The sequence below is a fragment of the Pteropus alecto genome, unplaced genomic scaffold, assembly GCF_000325575.1.
Source record: "Pteropus alecto unplaced genomic scaffold, ASM32557v1 scaffold270, whole genome shotgun sequence".
Lineage (NCBI taxonomy): Eukaryota > Metazoa > Chordata > Mammalia > Chiroptera > Pteropodidae > Pteropus > Pteropus alecto.
This window is the reverse complement of record NW_006430735.1, coordinates 6764096-6784375: the sequence shown is the minus strand read 5'-3', so window position 1 is coordinate 6784375 and position 20280 is coordinate 6764096. Positions and strand designations below refer to the sequence as shown.

The 20280-nt window shown below is 40.7% G+C and overlaps 2 protein-coding genes across 5 annotated transcripts in view; one reads left to right on the top strand and one right to left on the bottom strand.

The window, feature by feature from the left end:
• CCDC191 (coiled-coil domain containing 191) overlaps window positions 1-7586 on the top strand; it is a 74736-nt gene extending 67150 nt beyond the window's left edge. Inside the window, exons 15-17 of the mRNA XM_006905502.3 lie at window positions 4584-4736; window positions 5218-5363; window positions 6401-7586. Coding sequence (XP_006905564.2) covers window positions 4584-4736; window positions 5218-5363; window positions 6401-6545 — 444 coding nt within the window. The 3' untranslated portion in view covers window positions 6546-7586. The remainder of the gene's footprint in view (window positions 1-4583; window positions 4737-5217; window positions 5364-6400) is intronic.
• A 1555-nt stretch (window positions 7587-9141) lies between these two features.
• Window positions 9142-20274, bottom strand: ZDHHC23 (zinc finger DHHC-type containing 23). Of its 4 annotated transcripts, none has more exons than XM_025051309.1 (6): window positions 20171-20274; window positions 19601-19645; window positions 19372-19523; window positions 16747-17457; window positions 14998-15165; window positions 9142-13056 (listed from the first exon to the last, which is right to left on the bottom strand). In XM_025051309.1, exons 2-6 carry the CDS (start codon window positions 19613-19615, stop codon window positions 12789-12791), a joined length of 1314 nt encoding a protein of 437 aa, XP_024907077.1. In that variant the 5' UTR covers window positions 19616-19645; window positions 20171-20274; the 3' UTR covers window positions 9142-12788. The 4 variants fall into 4 exon arrangements, with proteins under 4 accessions (XP_024907077.1, XP_024907081.1, XP_006905534.1 ...); XM_025051313.1 differs by having other exon boundaries at window positions 14998-15156; XM_006905472.3 differs by having other exon boundaries at window positions 19372-19645.
• Window positions 20275-20280: the final 6 nt, after the last annotated feature.

Sequence of the window (20280 nt, the reverse complement as noted above, 5' to 3'; positions counted from 1 at the left end):
AACCTCTACTTGTATCATATTTACTAACATTCTGTTGGCCAAAGCAAGTCATAAGGCCGAACTGAAGGTCATTGAGGGGTTAAAGAGGCTCATCTTCTCCATTGGGAGGCACTGTGAAATTACACACAAAGCATATGGGTGTGTAATCTGTTATAGGGAACAGTAATCCACTCTGCCACACAAAGATATATGAAATCAAATACCATTGAAACTCAGATTTATCCAGTGTGTAGAACAGGGCATTCAAATAAATGATCATGAAGCTCAAAATACATAAAGTATTATCATTCGAATTCTAGTTAATAATAAGCTCAGTAATGTGTACCAGTTATGACCACTCTTATTTACATGTTTCACCAGGTTAATACTGAAAAGTAAGACTAGTATCTTTGGTTGCGAAAACCAGGTTTAAAAATGAACAATAATGCTTCATATCATAAGAATCCCACTAAATTAAGTAATGCTGCAAGTTTTACCTCTGTGAATGTGACTAAGGCTGCTTTTTTTCCTCCCTAGCTAACCTATTCACCCTTCACTCTCTTTGTTCTCTTCTATTTTCATACCTTCTTTTCATCTTCCCTAAATGCCCTCCGCACTATTTTTCCTCTGTCCCTAATTTTTTTGTCCTCAGCCTTTTTACCAGTGGTTCTGGCACTATTGAGTATTCCAGATCAGCTGAGGGGGCCAATCTGTAATGGTTGGGCCTAAGGGCAAGAGGATCATCCTGTTTGGAAGCCTGGATCCATCCATTCCCCAAGCCGTTGCTGCTTTGCTTGAGTTTTTCCTAGTAATGAGATGGGGAGGGCTGACTCCTCAGTCTTCTGTGTGAATTAATCTGGAAATGAAATATGAAATTTGAATTGAAATTTGCTTCTTATATACTACCACAAAGATTGGTCTTATCAGATAGTTTGCTCTCCAGTTGAGCACTCCTAGTTTTATCTGGCTTTTATCAAATTCTTTTTTTTTCCCCCCCTCTTTTTCATCTCCCTCCACCTCCCACTTCCATCCCTGACCTACAGATGTTGCCATCTCCCCTTAAGAACTAGATCTCTGAAGGCAGGGCGTCTCCTCCCACGTGCTCTTGGTGCGCACCTGGGGCCTGGCCCGTTGCTCTACCTGGGGCACGAACCCAGGACCTTCTGCATGTAAAGCAGACGTGCTAACCACTACACTATGGAGCCACTCCTATCAATTTCTTTATTGTTAATTATTAATATACAAAGAAAGGAAAGGTGGACAGGGAATGGAAAGGCTCTTAAATTCTTATTAGCTCTTCTTTTTTGGTCCTTGTTTTTGATTGAGTAAAATCAAGAAAGATATGAAATTTAGAAACAAAATTAAATCTATGAGTGAATAACCAAATCAAATTTTTAGAAATTTAATCATAAGAATGTAAAAATAGGAACAAAGTTTGAGCTCAAAATAAGTTATAGGCTTTAAATATAGAAAAGCCAAATTAAAATAAAAACAGAAATCACAAATCTGAAACTGTGATCAAAAAAAAATCCAAAATTTCTTGTTCATAAAACCACCTGGAGAACTTATAGAAATGCATATTCCTGGTACCACATCCAAATATTTTCAGTAGTTCTGAGTTGTTGGCCAAGGGGATGGGGGTGTCAGAGAATCTGTATTTTTTAAAAGTAGCCTAAGGGATTCAGATACAAGTGGTCTGGGCACCGTATTTTGAAAATCACCTCCCTAGTTCATCAGTGTATTTGTTTCCTCTTGCTGTTGTAACAAATTACAACAAACCTTAGTGGTTTAAAACAATGAAAATTTATTATCTTCAAATTCTGGAGGTCAGAAGTCCAAAATCAGACTTACTAAGGTCAAAGTGAAACCAGAGGGCAACCAAGTCCGGGCTTTGTGCTGCCTGAGCTGCTCAGCAAAGTGTTTATCGTCAGAGCCCCAGTGATCTGAGAAGGCAGCAGGTTAACACCTTCAAAAACTGCCTTCCTTTCTCAGCGCAGCTTGGAGTATTTAAGGGAAAATCTGGGTATCATTGCGGGGCTACGTGGTGGTTCGGGGAGTCTGCTGTGCTTCACGGCACCTTCCCCTCTGGCAACATGCTCCAGCGGAGTGAGCACCCAGGAACAAAGATGGGAGTCGTCTGGAAAGAATGCTAGACCATAAAGATTGTGATCAGTAAGCATAAGAGCATTAATCATCTTTCAGGGCAACTCTCTATGGCAGGGAACATTCCAAGCTCTGGGTCAAGCCGCAGGGGACAATCTATTGTTAAGCTACAGGGCAAGGAAAAGTGAGACCAGGGCCACTGTGAGGCTTCTACTATGGGGGTCCCAACTGGGCCCTTCTTCAAAACTGTGAGCAGGGCAAGTTCTTTCTGGAGGTTCCAAGGGGAGAACCTGTTTCTTGCCTTTTTTAGCTAGCAGTCACCTGCATTCCATTGCTCAGAGCCTCCTCAGTTCACTGTAATCTCTTTCTGATCTTTCCACTTCCCTCTTATAAGGACCCTTGTAATTACATTTAGGGCTCTCATATAATCCAGGATAATCTCTTCATTTTGAGGTCCTTCACTTAATCACATCTGCAAAATCTCAGTCATCATGAAAGGTCACATATTTATAGGTTCCAGGGATCAGGACCAGGCCATTCCTGAAGGGCCACTTATTCAGCCTATCACCACAAGATAACAGTCCTCTTCATCTCTTTCAATTTGTGGCTGAGGGAACTGAGCCCTGGAGAAACTACTTGCCTTAAGTTACACAACACATTGGTTACAAAGCTACAGTGGAGCTCAGTACCATCTTCCTCCAAGAATCCTGCCCAGTTCTGGCACGCCTTTGTGCTGTGTAGGAATCAGAGGTGTATGTCGGTGTCAACCACCAGTTGGAAGTAAAAAAAATAAAAAAAGCTTTGGAGGACACTAAGAGAAAGGGATAGCTATGTCCATCAGAGCTGGCTTCCAGGAAGGGGTAGAAAAAATTAAGAAGAAGGGTCCCATTAAACAGTTCTTGGCTTGTTTATTATACTTTTTTCAGAAGGGTTATTTAGCATTTTCCCTTAAACTCAAATGTGCTTGTCAAACAAGCAACAACAAAAAATAACTTCCACGACTTTATTATTTTAAGTAAAGCTTTACTGAACCAAAATGTTAGCCAAAAGAAGACCTGTCTTGGGGCTTGGAGTCTAAACAACCAGCAATATGATTAGGTAGAAAAGACAACATGTCCATCATCTCAGAGTTTTGCAAGCATTTATATACATCAAGTACAGGTGAAGGGGAAGAATGAGACAGTCTGAAAGAGAATGTTCATTAGCTTTATAGGCAGAGGGGTGGGAAGTGAAGTGGGGCCAGCTCTGGGATAGGGACAGGGTCCGAATTCAATTGGCTGTGGGGAGCAGTCCAGAAAACACACGCGAAGACAATGAGGCTCCTGGAGTTAGACGGTGTGCCTGGCTGAAATAATCTGCCTAAATAGCCACCCGGAAATTAATCCAAAGTTCCAACAGGCAGTAGAAGGAATGTGAGCAGTTTTTTGTTAGCTGGCCAGCAGCCATTAACAGACTAACAGTTCTGTCTCTTTCTCTCTCACTTTCTGTCCTCTGTAATTTAATTTAGAACATCTCAGAATTTTCTCATCATGCTGTATTCCATTTATTCCAACAACCATTTTCAGAATTTCTAAGGAATCTTCTGAGAATCTTTTTCTTCCTGGTTCTGTTTTCCCAGAGGATGAAGAGAAGGGAGGGGAAGAGGCTGTGTGTTTCTGGCTTCCCTTGCCTTTTGGCTTCTAGACTGGGAGGAAGAAGTCAAGACAGGCAGCTGTCTCAGGTGCCACAGAGACCTCCTGTGATGATCATTTTGGCCAAGAAGTATGACTGCCAAAAGACTCACTAGGATCAATAACATTCACAGTGCTGGGTAGCTAGACAAAGCTTAGAAAAATGTGTAATTATCTAGAGAGGACTAAGAGGGAAGGATTTTTCTCCTATCTCTTGAAAGACTATAACGGTTACTTTTTAAAATCCATAAACTCTGAGTTATATGTTTATTTTGAAAGAATGATGCTCTTAGCCTTTTAAGTTGGTAAGACATTGAATTATTCATCACGTTATTTTTCTATCAAATGCTTTTGAGGTTTATTGACAATGTCTGAATTTCAGTGCTGGTGACAGCTCATTCTACAAAACTAATTGAAAGTATTGGCATCCCTCAATTAGACCGTGGTTAAGTCCATAAAAAAGAAAGATTTGTTATAGAGTTGCTGTCTGAGCTCCAGGAGAACAAACTGAGAAATTTGCCAGCCACCCACTTTAAAACTCTGTGCAAGTGAAATAATGGCTCTGGAGGTTGTTTATTCCACTTCCCTAATAACCAGCCAGTTACTGTAGTCTTCATGGAGTGAGCATTGAAAGGCTAAGCATGATAGAAATCTAAAATAGGATCAACAGTCAAAGCTTTTGGAACATAGGTTATGTGTCCTTAAGATTATTCTCTCTAGTAACTGCCTACATGGGGTTTGTAGCATTTTTTGCCAAGGGAATGTATGTTTCTTTAAATGATTTAAGATATAAGAAATAATTTCCTTTTTCTTATTTAAAAAATTGTCCAGGTGGCGGAAGAACATCACTCTTTGGCCCTACAGAGGAAATGCCTGCTAACCTGGTTCCAGTGGAGTCAGGAAAGCCTGATTAGGAAGACGGCTCAGGCTGATCAGTTTTATTCCCAAACATTGCTTAGGAGAGTCGTCCAGAGCTGGCTACAGGTAAGGCCACAGGGAAGAGAGCTTTAAATACATGTCTCAGCTCAATCCTGTGTAAGAAAATTAAATGCAATGCAGAATATCCATAGTCATTGTTTTTTCAAGAATATAAAATAATCCATCTAATTCATTGCTCTGAAAGAAAAAGTGTCAGATAAATTTTGTTAGTATAAAATCTTAATCGTTTCTTTTCACACAGTGTTCATCTTGATAAACTATAATGTATCGTATCATCTTTTGCTCAAGTGATTTTGCTAGAAACCTATCCCCTCCATCTTACAACTGTTTTTACCACTCTGGTTCCATTATTTTTTTTAATACATTACAAAGGATGTTATCTTGTCTGCCGTGTTATCTTTTTCTCCTTATCCCTCCAGTGTCCTTTGTTTCTTTGTTTTGTGTTTTTGATTCTCTCTTTTGTACTATTTGTTCTTATTCTTTGTGACATAATTTGTCTCACTTCTGTTCTTTTCTTCATCTCCAGTACCTGACTGATCTAGAGGAAGAAGTACGAAAACTGTGTGTACATTTTCTTCAGAAAAAGATTTTCAGGGCCTGGTTTAACATGGTCAGGGAGGCCAAGATCGATTTTCAGAGCAAGCAGAAGGTTGCGGTAGAGCATAATGACAGGTGAGGTTTTGTTCTCCGAGGAAATTCACTCCCTGACTTCACAATTGCTCTGCACTATGTTCTATGCCTTGAATACGTCTGAAAAGATGAAGTGGAGGCTAGGAGAGCTGGGTACATGGAGATACCAGGCAGGAGTGGGAATCCCAGAAGGTATATATTCTTTGTTAGTCACACAGGTTTGAGTTCAACGTTTGTAGCATTATTGTAAAATATAACACAAATATAGCAAAGTGCTTAAATCACTCAAATTCAGCTTAATGAATTACTACAAATTGGACACCCATGTCCCCACCACTGAGGTCCAGAAGTAGGCCCCCAGAAGTCTCTATTGGCTTTTTCCCAATCGCAAGCCTGACCCTTCTCTCCTAAAAATAAACTACTCTCCTCTTCCTGATTTTTATGGTGAACATTTCCTTGTTCGCCCCTTTTTTTAACTTTTACCTTCTAAGTATACAGCTTTCAAGGCTATAGTTTAGTTTTGCCTGGTTTGGAACTTTATATAAGTAGAATCATAATACTGTATGCCATGTTAATATTTATGATACAGTCATCTTATTTAAGCTAGTCTCCTTGGGGAATAAGTTATTCCATATCAGTAAGTTTTCCTTTGTTTTGTAATCTTAAGCATTTCGGATAGAAATGTGCTAAATTTCATTATGCACTTCTGAAAGTAAACAAATGAACTGTCCTTTTCGGTGACTGGGTGTCTGTCATTCCTTATGAGCATAATGTTATGAACAGATGTCTCCACATTCCGGTGTGAAGATTGTTATATAGGTATAGAAGTCGTGTCACCTTCTGACAATTTCCTTAACTACCTAATGGAAAAATAAAAACCTATCAATCACTCTTATCCACTTTTGTTGCTTTATTTTCTTTACCTCAGTTATTGGTCTGAATTCTAATTGTGATTTCCAAACCTTTTATATAATGTTTTATGCACATAAGGATGATTCTTACTTATAGTTTTTAATGTCCTTCAGATAGAAAGCCAACTTTTCCTCAGTATTTCACATTTTTCCTTTTTATTCTTAAAGGAGGATTCTCTGGATCACCTTTCAGACATGGAAGAAGTTTGTAAAATTTATGAAAGAGGAAAGAGTAAGAGAAGAAAGGCGAGAGCAACTCCGTAAGAAGGTAGCTGAAATTCTTCCAGACTTCCAGGTGCTGGCACCACCATGACTTAGCTGTACCAGCAGTCAGCTATTTGGTCCTTGTGTAAGAGGAGTCCTCGGTGTGCAGTGGACACAAGTCAGTGCAGTGCTTAGGATGGGAATGTCCATCAGTCCACAGTATCTATATGTTACTGCCACCCACTCGCATGTATGTATCTGCATATGCCTGACTTAATGTTGTCACTTAGTTCTTGGATCAAGGAATTATTTTGTAAATTTGTACTTGTTTTATTTCTCTTGAACTGCTCATCAGTGCACTAAAGCATTTATCACAGCATGATCATCCAAAGGAAGTTTGGAGCCCCATTGTTCAAATATATCCTATATATTTTTAGCATCTATAAACTTTAAAAAGGACAAGTGTTTGCTTGCCTGAGCTTGTGGAAGAAAATGTGTCCTTATAGCTTAACATGAGTTGTTGACAAAAGTAACTTTAATTAAATAGAAATTAAAAGTAGTGAGTACTCAGAAAAGGAGTTATGTCATCTAGTACATTAGCAACAAGCATCCTGCCACACTGTCCTTTTTTGCCCACTCCATTGAAAAAATCACCTGTCAAAATGCAATAGCTGCAAAGGGCAACAGTGTAGCCCAATTTCACAGAAATTGGGGCACCAAAGATACTTCTCTTCAGTGCACCTTGATAAGCAGGAATTCCAAAAGCTAATGATTCTATCAAAGGCAGTCCAGCAATTTGTTAAAATGTATATTTATGCTCCCAGCTGCAACTTCTAAATAATACTTGATCTGGCTTCCAGTCCTCAGCTCAGATTGATTTATATCTATCAAGATATTTATCTTGAATTCAAAGAATGTTTTAATCTTTAAGGTGCTAAAGACTATAAAGACAAAATACTCCCTTCTGTGAACTGAATTACCTGCTAGAAAAATTTTTTTCATTATAAAACATATGCTTATTATAACAAATTCAAGTAGTAGATAAATGCACAGAGTAAAATGAGTAAGTCCCTTGCAGCCCTGAGGTAACCACTTTTACTTGGTAAGTTAAAAATCTGAGTTGGCAAAGTAAAATTCTTTGTTCAATGAATTGTTACCATCTCTTACTTCCTAGAAGGGGTGTCCAGCTACACCACCTGCAAAATGACTTCTGTCCTTTTCCTATAGAGGATATGTGAGAATATACTCAGAAATAACACAACAACCTAAATTGAACTTTATTTTTCAACAATATCCCTGTCCCTACACCTTTTATTTTAACGTGATTATACAGTTATCATCTAAAAACTCTTAGGACTTACGGCCACTCAAGAAAATGGGACTAAAAGTAACTCATATTTAATCTTTTCATCTACATCACTGTCTGTTTATACTTAACTATAGTACATTTATAGAATATTCGCTGATATTAGCACCCAGAAATCAAATACTAATTTTACTTTAATACCAAGCCTGTAGATAGGGTAAATCCCTTAAGTAAGCATGCCAGAGTCCTAAATAAACCCATAAAGCTTGTTTTCTCTTTTGAGCTTTATTTTTATTTTGCCTCAAGCATCATTTAGAAATTGAATCTTTAGCAGGCCATATTATAATTAGTCCAGCAAGAACTTTTCACCCACCTATCGAACCTTCTTAAAGAGACATAGGAAAATAACAGTAAATGACCTATGTTTCTTGCTGGGCCGTCTTAAAGATATGATTTGAAATGTTACTGCTAACAAAATGCCCAATGAGCTGTATCCCTGCCTTACAAAACTGGAAAAGAAACCATGAGGAAAATGATAGGGCTAAAGATAGTTTTAGGTCCACAGGCTGGGGACATCTAGGTAGCCAGAAAGACAGCCTAGCTATAATGCAGACTTTTCTTCAAACAAGAGTTCAGGAGACACACTAAGAAACACCAGTAATTTCTGTAAAGAAAGCACTTTATTTTCCATTTAAATGACTTGGTCACAGTACATTATTTTACATAAATGGCAGTAATTTTTTAAATCACCATTTAAAAGGCCTTGTGTCAGAGTCTGAGGTGATAAGAAAATATGAATACAAGTAAAAAACAGTGCAAAATGTTTAGCCCGCAGCTTCCAGAGCTGGCTTCAGAAATCCCTTTTAATGTTGCTGGGCTAGTTACATTAAATATTAAGTTTAATATTAAATAAATATTCCTGGGTTCTTTTAGTCCAACATCTGACCCAGAAACATAATCAAACGAAAAGGCTTAAAAGCCCCGACAATTCAAACCATCAAATCACCCAGACCATTGGGTCTCAACTAGTTGAGCTTGCAAGTTCTATAACATGGGATATTTTCAGTGACACTATCTGAAGAAATACAGGATTTTAGTTTCATCAATAACTAGAACGAACAGACTAGACCTAGTTTTAAAGCTCTGCCTTTAAAGTATGAATTTTCTAGAAGTGAAATGTGCCATCTGGAAGGCTAGAGTAGTAATAAGTTACGAGCCCAAAGCAGAAATAGCTGCAACCTCTAGAAATTTGTCTTCATTAACCACTCAGTCTCTTTGGCCTGCTGCTGATACTACAGCGAAACACTTAGTACCAACTGAAGTAAGGATAATTGTCCATTAGCAACAGAATTAAATTTAGCTGATTTTACAAAAGTTTATACTAATCAGAGCAAACAGCTACAAGAACATACCGAATTTTATTCAGCATTAAATTAAGCACAGCTTTCATTCTCCTCTTGCATCACCTTTGCAATGTTTAATATAAAATGCTGTTGTCGAGCTGCTGCTAAGAAAACCAGATTCTAAGCAGGTGCCTCAAGCAAAAGTCTCCATCAATTGCTTATTTGAGGGAATTCTTTTTTTTCTTTTAATTAATTTTTTATAGTGACATTGGTTAATGAAATCCAATAAGTTTCAGCTGTACCCTTTAACAGTAAGAAGTTCTCCTTAAAATGCAGGGTACCACAATATGGCTAACATTAAGTTAAGTCATATAAAACTACTTACCTAGTTTAAAGAGACTCTTAAACTTGACAAACTATTAATTTTTAAACATCCTCGTTAAAATTGTGCTTCTAGATATAATATTTTTGCTTATATTAGTTGAGTTTCATAATAAAAATCTAATGTCCTACCCAGTGGAAATATATCTATTAAGTAGATGGTCAGTATAACAGAGAACCTTACTGGCACTGTGTTTTCTGGCAGTGGAAGATCCTAGTTTAGAAAATTTTCTCTTGCAAAAAATATTTGAAGTACCAAGGACTATTGCATAAGAGAAAGTCTGTAGCAGTCTCTGTGCTGGGCAGATGGTACAATGGAAGACAACGATTACTTCATTCACGAAAGGAAAACACTACTTGGATAGCAAAGATCTACAGTATCCTACACACAGACACAGAGGTGGCTAAGGTGAGACAAGAAGCACAGTGTCCCTAAAACACACTTAAGGCTCAGTTTCAGCAGCATCAGAAAAACCTACCAAAGAGGCATTGTTGACAGTCATTTCATTTCAGGTGGGCCCTTCCATAACCACAAGGTACTCTTTGGAAATCGTAAGAAATATTTAAACACTGAAGGATTTTCTCCTTTCGTGCAATCCTGATCCTTAACCTTTCTCCTTTTAATCTTTCAAATGGACCCATTTCTTCTCCCCAGGTATAGTACACAGGAGCATGACAGTAATGCTAATTAGAATACAGTAGATCGTTTACTAAGCTCCACAGCCAGTATGTTTATTAACAGAGGCTGAGTCTGTGGGGGCAGAGAAGAAGACCCACTTGCCTGAAATTATGTTGCGGGGAGGAGGCTGGCTGACAGCTCTGCAGATCAGTGCCCTGTGGCTACCACCACCACGTTTCTCTGGGCCTCACCTTCTCACAGAAGCTTTTTCCTTTAAAATGACAAAATCCTCCCAGTAGTTCCCCATCACAAAGAGCTTAAAAGTCTAGGAGTCTAGGCCAAGGCTGTTCCGGAGCCTAAAGAGCACTCACGGAGAGACCCTTGTTTTCTCTCCTTTTGGTGCAAGTACTTCCGTAGGCTTTTACTCTCCGACAAAACCATTGAGCTTGTCAAAGGTTTGAGCTTTCTTCTGTAACATGCTGATCGTGAAGTTCTCAAGGAACTTAAAACAAGAATCTTAATTCCAATAATCCAAAATAATATACAAGAAGACCTTATCAAAGTGAGGGACTGAGTTGCCCCATCCAGGTAACACTATTAGGCGTGGGTGGTTATAAAGATGGTGATCATTCCTAATTCTCTCAAATGAGTCTGGTCTTTCAGGCACGACTCATCTTCATTACATTATGGTTTGACTGTTTTTAAAGATTTGGCAAGAGGCTAAAATTACTGACTTCTAACATTTCTGTGAATATTATCAATTGCTAGACAATCAGAGTTGGCTATACAGAGGTGGCATTCAAGAAACAACAACCAGAGATTTCTGGCCACATGTGCTGTCCTTGACATTATTACTGTCTCTCTTATCTCAAACCTATACAGAAAGGAATTAGTTATATCAGATCTAATGTTAATTCCAAATGAATACTTGACTCTGGGCCAGGGAGAGTGCATCACTGTAGAAACCACAGCCTCTGCTAACACCCCCAGACTTGCTCTTTGGCTCATCACAAGGGAATACGGAGCCTATCACTTGTTAAACAAACCATCTCTGAGGAAAGCAACGAGAAGCTGTCTTAAGGACAGCCTCAATTAATGGAAGGACTAAGGATGGTGCTAGCTGCAGAGGGCAGAGCTGCAGGAAGTAGCACTATGTCCTCTCAACATTTACAAATCTCGTTACAGCAGCATGCAGAGAAAGACTGAAAAGCCTGGCAATATTTTCCCTATATTAAGCTACAAGCCAAGGCAAATTTAAGGACTCGTGAATTATTGTTGGGACATACAAGTACAAAACCAAATATTTCAAGCGAGTGTTTACCCCATCCAAAATTGCCTCATCTTAAACCCATAGCAGCATAGACCCATTCTATATAAATATTTAATCCTTTATACATTTTCAGTTTTGAGATATGATTGAAGAAACAACTTGATATTTTTGGAAAAGCTAAGGAAGAACAGTAATTCATTAATTAGTGAAAACCACATATACCCTGTTTTTTCTCTCCCAGTGAGATACTTTTATCTAGTGAAAGGTGAATGAGAAGTAATATATAAGTTAAGTGGGAAGATGTAAATCAACTCCTCAAAGAGTCCATGCCAGAATAACGTGAATGCCAGAAAATGGATTATTACAACTTAGTGCTGTAACTGACAGCATTTCAATTACATAAACAAAAAAATCAAGCCCTTGATATTAACCAGCCACCATACTCAGGAAAGAGAATAAAGTGTTCCCTGTAGGAATGTCTGTCCTCCTCTTCCAGCCATCGTCACAGTGTGGCTAGCACCTTACCAGGTGAGACATGGAAAGAGGAAAAAACATTAATGCCTACTGGAGTTATTTAGAGTAAATATAAACAATAAATTCCTAAGAAATAAGATAAATATAAGAACTCATCGCCTATACCCGTGACCACTGGTACATTATACCAGAGATCATTATAATTGGTATCAACTGTCCTTTCAATATCCAATGAAAATGCAAATCCATCCATCTGGTCATCTTCTACCCTGTTTGAGTAGTTAATAAGAGAAATTCCTGCAACTGTACAACATGGTATTTGGGGATCTTTTTTTCACTCTGAAATGTTGAAAACAGATTAATAATATGGGCTTCAATATTCTGACCTACCAACATTTTTCTCAGTCTTGGGATTTTCCTAATAATACTTCATACATCTCTGGTGCTTTAAGTGTCTTTCAGTGCTTTTCACATACCTCCTCTGTCATGTGACCCTCATAACAGCATTGTGAGGTAGCCAGGATAGGCATCAGTACCCCACTTTACAGAGGAACCTGAGACTTGGGAAAGTGACTCAACTAAGGGTCACATGGCTATTAGGAATTAAAAGAGGGACTAGAACCTATTCTAATCCAAAACTCTTTCTCCCATACTAATGGATGGAATTGCTTCTATTAATTTGTGCATTAGCAATCCACATCATTTTCAGCGTCTGGCGATTTAGTTAACAAGGTGACTGGAAAGGAATGGCTCTACTTTTGCTGCTTCAGTATAAACAGCTCTTAAGTTGTGAAGTCAGAAAAATTAATTTCTTCTCAGTCCAGTCTCTAAACCTGAGCATGGCCCTATGGCGCCTTTAAGAAACCAGGGATAAAAACAAACATCCTGCATGGACACTGAAGTGTACAATGGAAGGGAGCAGAGGGAGGAGCCATCCCTCACACCGTACAGAAGGCACTTCAGACAATGTCCTCAGCAGGGTGGTGGAATGGGTGAGTGCCCAGGGTGGAGAACTGGTGCCAGTTCCGCAGGAAGCCCCTATTGTACTGGCCTGTGTCCACGATGAGTCCACAGAGGAGCCGGCGCCCCGTCTTCTGTCTCAGTGCCTGCTGGACTTCCCTCTCAGTCACATTGTAACTGATGTTTATCAGCTGGATCAGGAAGATGTAGGCCATGCCTGCTGTGATGATCACAGAGTACCACACACAGGTGAAGCACAGAGCCGAGCTGGGAGGGAAGAATGGACTGGTCAGGGCTGCCGATTTTTCCACATTCAGAAAGCTGTCACTGTTGTGACATTTTTACACATGAAGTACTTTGGCACCTTCCTCAATTATTCCACTGGAAGATACTTTTCTATCCTCAAAACACCAATAAGCTGCTTAACTTATGGCTATTAATTGACATGTTTTATTTCATAATTATTGGTGCCTCTTTTTCTAGTATGTTTTCCTAGTATAGCAAGGACTATTTTTTTGCATTTTTGTATTCTCCATACAACCAACACACTGCCTGACAATGGCATTCAAAATCTGTTTGTTAAATGAATGAATAATTCCTAACTTCTTCCTAACCCAGGTGAAAACAAAGGCACCACAAGGCTGCTACAGACATCTCAAGGAAGCTGTGGGTGGGAACTCGGGAACAGTGCTAAAATTCTTAATTTCCATTCTTTTTCAGTCCTGTGATGAGCACAGATAAGGAGACAACTCCCCAAACTAGAAGCCCTTTACTTGTAAGATGTGTAGAAGCACCATTACATTTCATATTCAACTTCTTAAAGCCAAACAGAATCACACAGGACAAGAAAGCTCCTTTCAGCTTGTTAATAAGATTGTGAGGAGAGGTTACCAATTAATGATTACTTTTCATTCAAAGATTTGCAGTGAGTTAGATGGAAATAAATTTATTCAGAATCTTCATTTCCTAAGCCAAAAGGGACCTCAGAGATGATTAAATCACTACAAACATGAGGAAAGCCGAGGTCCGGCTAGGAGGCATGAATCACCTGTACAGAGCAGTAAGAACCGATGGCAGGACTATGTTCCTCATTTCATTTAAGTGACCCACATGAAGTCTACAAAACTCATGCTTTGTAATATGCCCTGCTTTCGGACATTTACAACCTACCAAGAATAGTAATTACTGAAGAATTTCAGTGTTACTGAAGAATTTCATAACCTACTAAGACTTTCAACAGAGAGAAAAAAGGAACTTAGCCTAAGGAGTAGAACCAGTCTATTGCAAGAATACCCATAAACGTCTGCGTCTACAATGGCAATGGGGAGATCTATCCACAGACTAATACAAACACCTGCACAGTGGCACTATTAGATAAAGCAGAGATTGTTCTGAAAACAAAGTGAGAAGAAAGAATAGCACCATGGAAGCAGAGCTGTCCCAGCTAAGACAGGACCTCAGACAGCACAGAGTACCCACGTCAGAAGAAAGGGTGGAGGGGAGGGAACAAAGAACACGGGGAGCCTGTGGCTTTCAGGGGAGGCGGCTGCACGGGCCAAAACTGAAAAATCCCAGCTTCTGCCAAGGTATGGAGATCTTCATAATATAGAAACGTGCGCGCACTAACAAAGCCAAAGGAAATTTGACCTAGATACCACAGTAATCATGAGTGGTGATTTTTCTTTAAAAAAAAAAAAAAATAGAACAGAAAAAATCAATAGAGATTAAACAGAAAAAGAAAGGTTGTAGAGACTGTAAGCACTTCACAAAAGGGTCAGAGGCAGTAAAATAAGATTGGGCTAAAAAGCTCCTGAAAGCAGCAATAAAGTAAGGAGTTCCCTATTTATGACAAAAATGGACCACATACATACCCTGGGACTGCTAGTTTATTTGGTTTAGTTTCAATGTCACTTGCTTGGGCATCTGAGTGGTCATTTGATCGTGCAAGTCTCTGATTAAGCCTGGCCCTACTTTACAGTACTAGTTCCCCACTTTTAAGGGTCAGTGATCCTTTGGACATCACCCTAGAAAAATGCACCTATCCACTGCATAATTTTGTTGGCAATTTCAGGGATACCCAGCAGCCCCATAGGCTGTCCTGTTTTGGCTGAGAACTCCTAACCCAGCAGCGAATCACAGCCCCTATCATTAATGGCTACATCCCTTCCCTCCTCCATGGGCCTCTGTGCTGTGGTATCCACATCTCACCTGTAATTTGCATAAACTCCAGGACAATAGAAGAGAGCTGTGAAGACACTTCTATCTCTACAAATGGTGTCCAAGGTCAGCGTGATGCCGTACACCGAGGTGAGCAAGAAGATCGAAAGCGCAAGTATAAATGCTTGATGATTTGATTCTCCGACACAGCTATTTATCCTCAAAACAGCATAGGGAGGAAAAAAGCAAACATGTTTTAAAAGAAGTTCTCTATATAACTCACATAATAAAAAAGCTTTTGAAACAGGAATCGTGTGAATTTCAGTTATTAAAAAGTATGTTCTCTTTATTTTTCAGTTTTAGGGAATTAAAAACTTGTCCACTGAGAGATGTAGTCTTATATTTTCTGCTCTTTGCAAAGTCAAATCATATCATTAGTTTAAGGACAAAACTAAGTAAAAAGCAGAACTGAGCTGATAAATCTTTCTAAATGTTAATAAGTCTATTCCCCAACTGTAAAAAGAGTTAATATTGTAATCACCACGATAAGGAAAGGGTGATATCAGAGTTATGAAAACTTAAAGTGCTAAATCAGAAGTATTACACAGTATGGGAAAATGTTAAATTTATATTAATAAAAAGCATCCCGGAAGGTTAGAAACATGGAGAACACTTCGATGATATGCAAACTACACGTCAGATATCAAGAGTCTGTGTCACAGCCATTTGTAGGGCAGGATGTACAGGGCCACGGGGATGCCCCACTGGGCAGAGATCTTTTGGGTGAGGCTGTCAGACCTTCTGCAAACCAGCACTTGTAAATGGGCCACACACACACACACAAATTAGTGACAGAAACAGAAGTGGAATATCTAAAAATGAAAATCACTGTTTACTCCCAAAGACAAAGCCCCAGAAAAGAGCTGTCCCTGTACATGAGCCCCGCACTTGAGATTCACCCCGATGTTCTCCTGGCCTTTCTGTGTCCCACCCTCTCCAACATCCCCTTCTGAGGGGGATGTATGCTAAATAACCAGAATCCTAGCCATAAAAAGCATAATTAATTGACCATGACTGCCTTAAGGCAAAAAGCTGCAAACATGCTACTTACAGCAGTCACATCTTGAATTAATTACACCCCCTTTAGTTTAAGATTTACTCAGTAAAGCTGCAATGTTATCTTTAACATTTGCACTTTATATCTCATGGGCCTTACGTGTCCTCATTTGTCCCTGGTCAGCATATTGGTGCCAAAAAAGCACATCTCTCTGCCAGTAACTAACAGGAAGTTATCTGGTAAGGCCTTACCAATACAAATTAGAAATCATCGGTAGTTATCGAAATGATTAAGTTTGCATGGTGAAAGGACAGAATTACTTAAAAATACGGAAACATTTTCTTGAAGTCTGTTCAAAAGGAACAGCACAAGAAAACAGACCTATACTGATTCTGACGAATTCCTTTTTTAAAAAAATCATTCAACTGTAAATGCTTCCCTTTTAGAAAAGACAAATGAAGGGCAGCTCAATAGGGGACAGCACACACACACACACACACACACACACACACACACACACACACCCCCACCAAAAAAACAACACCTTCAGGAAATGACTGTGAAAGAACTAAATTTGTGAAACTCAACAAACTGATGACTAAGTGGGAACATCCTAACAGCCCACAAATATCTACAAGGTGCAAGGCTGGGAAGGAGAGAAATTTTATGATACAAAGGAAGCTCAAACACGGCTAGAGTCTCACGTGAATTTACACTTTGCAAGCCAAATTCTTCCCACATACCAGACACAATGATGATCCATTCTCCTCACACAGATGCCACATATCCGGCAATGCCATGCCCGGGCTGGTCGTACCAGCTGGCACTTGGCACACCAGTCCTCCTTCACCTTGGTGGGGCTTCCAGCCGACACCCTGGAAGAGCCCTTCAGATCATCCTTCAGCGTGCGGTTGTTGAGGCTGCCCGACGTATCTGCGCCGAGGAACCCTTTGGACTTCTCCTGCCCTTTGCTGTTCAGGCACTCAATTTGGCTGCTGCCTAGAGATTTGTCATTGCTTGCTGGATTTCTGAGGTAGCCTGGATTCTTCTTGGCTCTGTACAAGGCTAAGAGGATCAGAAATAACCCGCAGGTAAGAAGGGCCAGCTGAGTGGGCCCCACATGCCCTTTGGGAACCACTTCCTGCAGGAACACATAGTACATGTAGCCCAGAGAGAACAGCCCGAGGCTCAGGAAGAACAGAGTCTGCTCTTTCCTTCTGTGAGTGAGGTAGTAGTACCACAGAGCCAGCACAGGAAGGGAAGTCAAAACCACCACCCCCAGGAGGAAATGCCAGGAAGCCACGCGGAGGAAGACAGGCAGGAGGATGAGAGGGGGAACGATGCTAATGTTAACTTTTTTGGCTCCTCTAAGCCAAGGAATTCGGAGGCGATCGGAGATTGTATCCATGATTCTTTCACAAGTCTCCGGCTGCACGGATTTACACGTAATCCATCTATTCAGAAAGAGCACAAAGAGAAGACGCTTCATATGGGTTTGCTGAATTAGAAACCACTGAGCACTATACACCAGACAGCAGGCTAACTGATAAAAGTGACCAAAGGCCAAGTATTCTACTTCCCGACTACTAAACAGGAGCTTTTAGTACTTATTCCATACAAATACTGTTTAGACTTGGTGGGTATACAGACATAAAAGTCTCAAAAAAATTCAACATCTAGTTATAAAGACAAGATGACATGGAAACTTTGAAATATCAGATGTGACAAAGCAGCAAAATCACTCGATGAACTACTATGGTCAGACATCACAAGGAGTGCTGAGGAAAGTGCACAGTTCCAGGTGGAGTCATCAGAGGGGTCTCTGTTGAAAGGTGGGATCTGTGCTCGACCTTGACAGCTTGCTTGCATTTGTGCACTTGTTCAGGTGGAGAGGAAGGGAGGGAGGCATTCATTCCAGTGGACAGACATGTGTATGGCACAAAATTTGTACTGGGCCCAGGGAGTAAGCCCGTTCAGTAGGGGTAGGGATCTGCATAGGGAAGAATGGAAAGCAAACCAGTATGACTCAAATGATTAAGTTTGGTGGACACATGGTATTCTTGACATTTTTTGTGCACTTAGGCTAGTATGGAAAAGAATAGTTTAAGGAAGGATAACACTGATTTTAGACAATTAAAAAAAGTAGGGCTGGAACTTGAAAGTGGGAGATTACTAGATGAGAGTCATACAGAGCAGTGAGAGTAGACGTGCTGGGAGCCCATCTCCAGAGGAGGGTATGAAGACAGCAGAGGAGAGAACTCACACATAGCTCAGGTCTCAAGGGCTGGCGGGGGAAGGAGAGTTAGGAGGTTAATGGAAGAGCTGCGGTCTTGAGTGAAGGAGATTATGGAAGCAGCATTATTTCTCCACTCATTAGCACAAAGTGCTCCATTTTCTCAGTATGGATTTTAGACTAAGTCTAAAGAACCTATATTTGGAGACACCTGTCAAAAAGACCATAGACACTGTCAAGAAATAATTACAAAGAAGTTATAGGGTATTCAGGTGTCAAGGTTGGTACTAGATCACGGTGGTCCCCAAGAATGCTTTTCATGACTAGATTAACACACCAAGCTCTAAGTCAGCAATTTGCCATAGCAATGACTTTTTTTAAGCAAAATTGTTAGAGGAAAAAGCAAGTTTCCAACATCCTTATTCTTCCTATATTATGCTTTCCGTATGGCAACAATTTTTAAACATATAATTACTTAAAAAATGGATAAAAACCAGGTTATTACTGTTCAATATAAAATTTTTCAGTGATATGTAAAGTTTTCTTTTTAGATAGTAATTTCCATCACTTGGGATAATAGTGAAAATAAAAACCAAATACAATAGCACTGAACAAGACAGTGTTACTGCTCTTGTTGAAAACAACTAGTGAAGGGTAGAGATGTGCTTTCTGGCTGAATTTCTTCCCCAGAAACAACAGAAAAAAAAAATATTTTAACTATCAAGGTCCATTTGTGGCCAGGTGCAGTCCAGTCCCAAGCACTCTCTAAATACTGAGACCACTGAGAATGTGAGAACTTTCTGAAACTAATACGTTCCTTTTAAGCTTACAGATTCTGCTGACATGCATTTTATTTTATTATACATTTAACTTGCCTATTATCCCTTTATTTGCCTGTTCTTCTCCATCACCTTCACCCTTTCGATGAAAAATAATGTCCTAGTAAACCAGGCTGAGTAACTCATCTTTATAGAATCCTCACCCTTGACACAGAAGACAATTCTCAATTTTAGAGCCTTGGAAATAGAATCAAGAGCAAATCTCAGTGTTCTGGACAGCTAAGTTGAACGTATGTATACATGGTAGTTCTCAAAAGTGCCAGGAGGGTCAGCATCAAGAAATACCCTGCTCTTACCTGTCACACCCTTCATCCAGATCTTGGCAATCACACAAACAAGCAGCCACGTGGTTTTTTTCCCCATTTCGATCAATGTACTCGCAGCAGCACAGGGGCTCCAATTCCGGTTCTTCTGCTTTGCTTTTCTTCACTGGCTTCATTCTGCCCTTCTGTGTCATGATTCACACCTGTCACCATGAGGTGTAAGAAGCCCTCGGAGGGTAACGGTGGAAAGAACACAACTCACATCTTGTAAACACATCCACGCCTCTCTCTGATTAACTGCCAACGCCTGAAAAATTAAAAATGAGGAGAGGGTTGTGGGGGGCGCAATTTCCATCAGGCTTTTCTGGCTCGGCACGGCCTGACATGGAGCTCTAGGGGTTTCAAAGTCGCTTTCACCACCCCTTCCCAACCAGGACAAGCTCCGTCTGGGCACCAGCCGTTACCATAGCGACAGCCAACCACGCCGCCGGGGACTGCCGGGACGCGGGTGGCTACGCGCACCTGCAGGTGCGGGGTAGGAAGGGCCGAGTGGTCCCCACCCGCACCTGGGCGCGAGCAGTAAGTCACCCTCGGGGCTGCGGACAGAGAGGCGCCAGGTTTCCGCTGGGGCCGCCGCACGCTCCCGCCGGCAGGGGCCGGAGCCCCAGATCCGGAGAGGCCCGCGGGGCCGGAGCAGCGCTCGGAGTCGCCGTCCAGCTCCGCTTCTCCAGCCACGCACAGGGCGCCCCTCTCCCGCCCCCGCCAATCGTAAGGACGTGGGCGAGACGCGAGCGCCGCCACGCCCGAAGAATGACCTTGGAAGGGAAGTTACCTGCGCGCGGGGGCCGAGGTGCGGCAGCAGCCAAGAAAGCTGAAGCGGAGAGAAAGGTCGGCTCCTCCGGGGGCGCGGAAGCGTCCCGGCTCTCGGCGCTCCCGGCCTGA